General features: G+C 39.0%; 1 protein-coding gene across 1 annotated transcript; it reads right to left on the bottom strand.

The window, feature by feature from the left end:
* Positions 1–5,409: 5,409 nt before the first annotated feature.
* On the bottom strand, positions 5,410–7,399 carry LOC131692238 (uncharacterized). Its single transcript, XM_058979169.1, has 2 exons — positions 6,706–7,399; positions 5,410–6,650 (listed from the first exon to the last, which is right to left on the bottom strand). The coding sequence occupies exons 1-2, from the start codon at positions 7,348–7,350 to the stop codon at positions 5,424–5,426; spliced, it is 1,872 nt and encodes a 623-aa protein (XP_058835152.1). The 5' UTR covers positions 7,351–7,399; the 3' UTR covers positions 5,410–5,423.
* Positions 7,400–8,199: the final 800 nt, after the last annotated feature.

Raw genomic sequence — 8,199 nt, 5'->3', positions numbered from 1 at the left:
TTCCCATAACTCAAGTATAAAGCCAAACCAGGCTCTACATTTCAGAAAGAGGCTGAATGTGGTTGATCAAAAGTAGTATTTCTCATGCAAAAAATTCAGGGAAATCGATTGAAGATAGTTAGAATGGCCGCACGAAACATGTGTACCCGTTTTACCCCAAATCTTCCCATATCTCAAGTGGAAAGTTAAACCTGACTGTGCTTCTCGAAAAGAGGCTGAAGGTGGTTGATGAAAAGTAGTAATCCTTAGATAGAAAAATCCGGGGAATCGGTTAAAGATAGTTGGAATGGCCGCACGAAACGTTTGTATCCGTTTTACCCCAATTATTTACACAATACAAGCGTAGTGATACACCTTACTCAATATTTCAGAAATAAGCAGAAAGCGGTTGATCAAAACTAAAATTTTTATGCCAAATAATCCAGGAAATCGATTGAAGGTAGTTCGACTGACCGGACAAAACACGTCTATCCGTTTTACCCCAACTTCTTCCCATAGATCAAGTGTGACGTTAAACCTAGCTGTACTTCTCGGAAAGAGGCTGAATGCGGCTGATGAAAAATGGTAATTCTTAAGTACAAAAGTCCGGGCAATCGATTAGAGATAGTTAGAATAACCGCACAAAACGTGTATATCCGTTTTACCCCAATTCTTCCCATAGCTCAAGTGTGGGGTTAAACCTAGCTCTGCTTCTCCGAATGAAGCTGAATGCGGTTGATGAAACGTAGCAATTCCTATGTAAAAACTTCCGGGAAATCGAATGAAAATAGTTAGAATGACCGTACGAAACGTGTATACCCGTTTTACCCCAATTCTTCACATAATGTATGTGTGAAGTTATACCTTACTCATTATTTCAGCAAGAGGCTGTAAGCGGCTCACCAAAGTAGTTTCTCTTGTGTAAATCAGTTCAGGGAATCGATTGAAAATACTTGGAATGACCGCACGAAACGTGTTGACCCGTTTTACCCCAATTCTGTCCCTTACACTTGTGTGAAATTATACTTACACAACATTTCAGAAAGAGGCTGAAAGCGGCTGATAAAAAGTATTTTTTTATGTTTAATACTTCAGGAAATCAATTGAAGGTAACTAGAATATCCGCATGAAACATGTGTACCCGTTTTACCCTAAGTTCCTCTAAAAACTCAAATATGAAGTTAAACCTGACTGTACTTCTCCGAAAGAGGCTGACTGCAACTGATGAAAAATAGTAATTCTTATGTACAAAAAATTCGCGTTCGGCCTGTTTTTGAAATGATGAGTAAGGTATAACTTCACACATACATTACGTGAAGAAATGGGGAAAAACGGGTATACACGTTTCGTGCGGTCATACTAGCTATCTCCAATCGATTTCCCGGAATTTTGTACCTAAGAATAACTACTTTTCATCAACCGCATTCAGCCTCTTCCCGAGAGGTACAGCCAGGTTTAACTTGACATGTGAGCTATGAGAGAAATTTGGGGTAAAACGGTTACACATATTTTGTCCAGTCATTCGAACTATCTTCAATCAATTCCCTGGACTATTTAACATAAAAAAGTTACTTTTAGTTAGCCGGTTTCAGCCTGTTTCGGAAATAACGAGTAAGACATGACTTTACGCATACATTATGTGAATAATTGGGGTAAAACAGATACAAAACATTTCGTGCGGTCATTCCAGCTATCTTCAACTGATTCTCCAGATTTTTCTACATAAGAATTACTACTTTTCATCAGCCGCATTCAGCCTCTTTCCGAGAAGTACAGTCAGGTTTAACCTCACACTTGAGCTATGGGAAGAAGTTGGGGTAAAACGGATACACGTGTTTTGTCCAGTCATTCGAACTACCTTCAATCGATTTCCTGGATTATTTAGCATAAAAATATTAGTTTTGATCAACCGCTTTCTGCTTATTTCTGAAATATTGAGTAAGGTGTATCACCACGCTTGTATTATGTAAATAATTGGGGTAAAACGGATACAAACGTTTCGTGCGGCCATTCCAACTATCTTCAACCGATTCCCCGGATTTTTCTATCTAAGAATTACTTCTTTTCATCAGTCACCTTCATCCTCTTTTCGAGAAGCACAGTCAGGTTTAACTTTTCACTTGAGATATGGGAAGATTTGGGGTAAAACGGGTACACATGTTTCGTGCGGCCATTCTAACTATCTTCAATCGATTTCCCAGAATTTTTTGCATAAGAAATACTACTTTTGATCAACCGCATTCAGCCTCTTTCTGGAAGCCTGGTTTGACTTTATACTTGAGTTATGGGAAGAATTGGGGTAAAACGGGTACATACGTTTCGGGCGACCATTCTAACTATATTCAAACGAAAACCTGGATTTTTATACATAAGAATCATCACTTTTGATCAGCCGCATATAGCCTTTTACCGAAATATAAAGCCAGGATTAACTTCAAACTTTAGTTTTGCGGAGAATTGGGGTAAAATGGGTGTATACGTTTCGTGAGATGATTCTAAATGTCTTCAATCAATTTTCTGGACTTTTTTACATAAGAAATATCAATTTTTGTCAGCCGTTTCCAACTTTCTTCCGAGTTATATATTAAGTTTTGAAAATAAACTCAAACGAAAAGAAGAATTGGAGCAAAACGGGCATGATAGCGTATTGTACGGTCATTTTAAATACCTGCAATCGACTCCCCAGACATTTTTACATAAGAAGTATTCATCTTTGATTACAACACTTAGCCTTCTATTAAGCTATTGAGTAAAGTCGCGTTTTTGATACTTTTTTCCCACTGTACATCGGTTTCTCGGAGATGGCTAGACCGATTCAACTAAACTTGGTCTCAAATGAAAGGTATTGCGTCCCCGTAAATGGCTATTTAATTTCATCCCGATCCAACTTCCGGTTCCGGAGTTACAGGTTGTGGCGTGCGATCACATAGCAAATTGTGATTCAAACCGATACTCCGATGAAAGCAAAAAAGGTAAAAAGTTCGCTAAAACGTCTCTCAAACAACTTAAATTTGCTGTTCTAGGTCACCGACGGCCAACCAAACTTTCTTTGACTACATTGACCACCATAGACGGTTCCGGAAGTGCCCGGGAAAGGCGGCCATCTTTCAAAATTTACGAACTCACATCAGTTTCCCGGAAATGGTTGGGCCGATTTTCACAAATTTAGTCCCAAATGATAGCTATAATATCCCCACAGATGTGTATAAAATTTCGTACGGATCGCTTACTTATGGATCCGGAAATATAGAATAAATCGTCCGGTCACATATGAAATTCCCATATAAGCCGGAACTCATTTTTTTTTTTTCAAAGGGGGAACCCCATGAAATTTTAGAAATCGAATTCGTATTTTTGATGCCAAACATCTCTAAAATGCATGAAACGTCGAGATTTTATGTTATCTCGAAATTTTTTTATAAAAATCGACTTTTTGGGATTTCGCTCCTTTTTTCAATTCAATATTACCGTGGCTGGTTTTTCTTTTACAAAATTTTAGAACTCGAATAATGATTTCTTTTCTTGTATATAGTTGTCAAGTCATGTATAATAAAATTGTAATGTATACATTTGAAAGCTTTTAATAAATATAAGCAACTAAAAAATTCTCGTGTTCATGATTGAGAAAGGCACAATTGCACCGCTAGGTGGATTAAAACAAGTTTTAGTTTAGTTTTTTTTAGGACAACAAAAAAATAAGAAATTGTTATGACGGTATTTCCTAGGAACAAAAAATTTATAACAGCGTTGTTTGTTAAAAAGTTTGAATATCCCGATTTTGTCCGTCTTCCGATACATCATACCAATAAACCAAGTAGAACCAAAACGTAGCCTCTTGTCAGTCAGTCAAGTTGTTTTCTCCACTCCTACCACCCGATACAATATACCTTCCCTATCTGTACACCAGTGGCCTCAAGGCAAATAGCGAAAACATTGCATTCCACTCTTTTCATAATTTGAACTTGAGAGAATGTTTGCCTTCGTTATTGACAAACAAAAACCGAACAAATCTCCCGTCGAGGTACCCATTCTCAACTCGGTATTTCCCCCACAACCATAATACCCGAGTTTGGTATAGTCTTACAGCAACCACTTCCTCATTAAATCTCATCCACTCCGAGGTTAAAATATTGATAAAATACAGTAGGAGGTAAAATTACTCGTGCAGAATTAAAGCTCTGAATAAAGGACGTTCGGATGAGGCAACTTCTTGCATGCTCCAGGCTGAGCTCGGATCGATAAACGAGGCAAATCAGCGCACATTAGCAGCTCCCACGTATTCTTTGTTCGTGAATGACACGAATTACAAGCATGTATAGAATCTGGGCCCGGCCTACGTAAGCTACGGGCAAACATGCCACCGGAATTTTTATATATGATAAAAGATCAGTAATTTGTCATGCTAAAAGCTCGTCGCTCAAATGGGTCATAGGGTTACTGTTTTCGTTCGCATTGTACATAAATATGCTACTGGACATTTCAAGTAATGGTACAAGGTGGGCTGTCCAGTGTCTTTTATGGTCGTTCCACCTAACGCATATTGCAAAGAAGAGCTAATTTGATGGATGGTTTTCGGTTTCAGCAGCCCGCCTATGATAAACTTGTAGGGAAGCATGTTAAGGATTGTGTATCAGTACTTTCGAACCGACGAAAAAGGACTGAGCATTGCTCACGGTTTTGCGAAGGAACCGGATTTGGTTGAAGCAAAAATGTGCCCATCGTTATGAGAAGAGGGCGAGAGAGCCATGCTGGCGAATTCGCTCATGGTATGTCGCGATGAATGCTGACAAAGCATTTATGCTTCGGGAGGGAGCGAGCTTTTTGCAGTGAACTACTTGGTTCATCTTCCCCTCTTAAGCGAAGCTTTTACACTGTTAATGTACAACACAGGTTTCGAATCGAGACAACACACAATCGAAGTGGCGGTTGATATTAGGGTGATGGTCAGCTTCAAATCACATATTGCTTTATCGCAAATAAAGATTTTTTTACTTCAAGTTGTAGTGCTCCGATCTTTATAAAAATTTAAGGATAATTTTCTTCAACGCATGAACTTTTAGAATATCGAAAAAAAAATTCGGTTTGGTTCACTCTGGCAAAAATTTGTAACCTCTTAAGCGAAAATTAACCAAAAAAAACATAAACACAGGCTAGCTTGCCTAAATGTATTCAGCAATAAGATATGCACAATATTAATAATGCCTGTTCTGTATTATTACATTAGTAATTAGAGTTAAGCTAATTACTTACTATGTATGTAGGTTGGGCCTTAACAGGTTAATCAATTTCCCCACAAATTTAATATAAATTGATATCTTATTGGACTGAGAGAAAAGATACGAGAAGATTTCGAAAAGTCTATTCAAGTCTACAAGAAGGTTCTAAAAAAATTAAAATAGCGGTCTACATGATTAATGAATAGCGCGCTACTCAAGTTAACAAGTTTATTGCAGAAAATTGTCGTAAGCTTCTTCTTCAGACAGACTGTTTCTGTTTTTCTGCTCCATCACTATCTTGTCATCGGCTAATTTGTGCATTTTTAGAAGCAATGGAGAATGAGGTTCAATTAAATTCTGAAAGTCCGCGAATGATATCCTGTACACTTCACAATCCTCCAGTGCGACAATGGTAGCCGTTCTTTGCTGATCTTTTCTAAGAAGTGAAATTTCTCCAAAGTGGGCACCATCTATCAGATGTCCCAATTCTGTTCCTCCACGGGAATACACGGCAGCAGTACCACTCGCAATCATGTACAGTGAGTCACCCAGTGTCCCGGCCTTTATAATTACATCATCTTCTAAATAAATTTCGTACTTTAGTTTATCCACAATATCTTCCATCAAGGCTTGTGGCAACCCGTGAAACAGCTCTACATTATTCAAAAGATTATGACAAATTTCCATCCGTATGTTCCTTCGCAAATTGTCGGACATCATTTTCATTATTGCATGTTCATTAAAATAATATTTTCTGAACCGGAAGGCAAAGTGTCGTAGCATCTTCCACTTTACAAGATCGCTCAATCGTGTGTTGAATGCAAATGCTTTGATCTCGTTAACGAATTCCTCATACCGTGTTTGACTAATTTCCGCTGAAATAATCGTCCGTATCATGATGAGCATAATGTACGTAAACCATATCCACCCTCCGAGTAGCACAAACGTCGACAACAGGTTATTGACGAAATGCAGCCCTGCACATTCGTCTCTTCCTGCGTGTAGGCTGAGTTTCACGGTGGACATCATACTGGCGAGATATTTATCTAAAATTGTCGAATTCTTTCGAACAGCATCCAGCTTCATAATCACAAAGCTACGATCGTAAACCCGATCATCGACGGGACGATTGAAATAGTAAAAGCGCACGTACTGCTGAAAGGTTGGTGGCTCGATTATTATTCGATGCCCCGGTACAGGATAACGCTTGCTGTCCATATCTCGATAGTGTCTCCAATAAACATCCACCAGAAAGTGACCAACGGAGAAGTTATCCGTGCGAAATAATGGGTTTCCAAGTGACAGAAAATCATTCGGATTGGGTTCCACGACGATTGCCAACTGAGGCAGTATGTACCGCAAGCAGGAACTCCAATGCAGTACGTAGAAGGTGTGCATCACCACCTTCATAATCAGCATCTTTTTCTCGCTAACTCGAAACGATCTGGGCAAGGTCTAAAAAAACTATGTGTTTGAAAATGCACTGTTTCACCAAGTGACTTTTACTAACCTGAAAATACCGAAAAATGTCGAGGAATCTAAAAATATTTGCCGCATACAAAAACAGCACAAATATCAAGTAACCGTCGGTGTGGTACGTGTAGAAACTGCGGTTGAAGTAATCCAGTGCTAAAATTAAAGGCAACGCGGCCACCATGTCATAGATCATTCTGCAGTACTTCAAGTAATTTAAGGCAATTCGCTTCGGTTCCAGCACGATCTCGTTCGTTCCTTCCACCACAAATCCGGTGATAAATTTCAACCCGATTTCAACTGCCAAAACCCCGCACAGGAACAAATCAAATATGATAGCTGATTCGTAAGAGCTGACACTATTGAAGATCAAAAAGGTGAAGTCAAACACCAAAATGAGCAGGTGCATGGTTAACGCCAGGAACACAACCAAGTCCCAGTGCTTCCGAAATCTGCTAAACGGATGAATCACATACGGACAACCCGCTACCTGGCGTTTGTTTTCGTTGCATATCTGGGCGTAGCTTTTGAGATAATTCTTCGTTTCGGGATGCTTCTGGTCCACGAGCATCAAGGTTCGGACGTAGCGCTTCAGTTTGACCCATCTCGATGTTCCGGGCAGTACTGGGGCCAAGTGCGTTGCGGAATGATGGCGAAGAGTGCATTGATGGCCGATTATCATAATGCGGATACGGATGTGACATTCCTTCTGTCAACACTACGCCACTAGAAAAAAATGCTAGAAAAGTTTGTTTATGCCACGGTTGGAAATTCATAGCCAACTGTTTGTGCACGACACGATCGAGTGGCGGTTCTGTGTTTTGCCAAGGATATGGTTCTCCTAAACTGTTATCGGTTTTAGAATCGAGTTGCCCTAGGTTCGCGCTAATGTTTACAATATTCATGCAAAAGTGACAGTTCCGACCGAACCTACAATCAAAAAAATGTAACCGATCTGCCTATCGATTTTACACATAGATTTTTGCAATTAGCGGAGGCAGATAGACACTATTTGCTGGCACAAAACCCTAATGTGGGTATTTAACAGAAAATATTAATCTTACATTCACATTTCATAACTATAAGGCACATTAAACCCGATTCTATAACAATACGCACATATAACTTATGTGTGTGCAATTGTGCATACATAGTTTATACAGTTGACACATAGAAGGTATATGTGCGCGTGATAACATTAGCATTCCTTCTTCATATGAATTTTAAGTGGTTTGAAGCAAATAGAATAAACGTTTGGATTTTTTTCAGTGTAGTGCAACTCTGATCTAAAAACGAGATCAGCAACTGGTAAAGTTCATTACAAATGGAAACGTTCGAAGTTAATCCTATGCAGATTCATGATTTAATATCCTATATTAATATTCTGAGCTTATAACAAGCATAAATATGGTACTAGATGAATCATCTGACACATCCAAGTCACAATCGCAGTGGACACTCCCGAAATGGCTGACGTGCATTTTAGCACATTTAAAATGCACTGATCGTTTTCATGGCAATGGAATTATTT

This window comes from Topomyia yanbarensis, chromosome 3 (genome assembly GCF_030247195.1).
Source record: "Topomyia yanbarensis strain Yona2022 chromosome 3, ASM3024719v1, whole genome shotgun sequence".
Taxonomy (NCBI): Eukaryota; Metazoa; Arthropoda; class Insecta; order Diptera; family Culicidae; genus Topomyia; species Topomyia yanbarensis.
The sequence above is the reverse complement of the archived record's forward strand: the minus strand, read 5'-3'. Positions and strand labels throughout refer to the sequence as shown.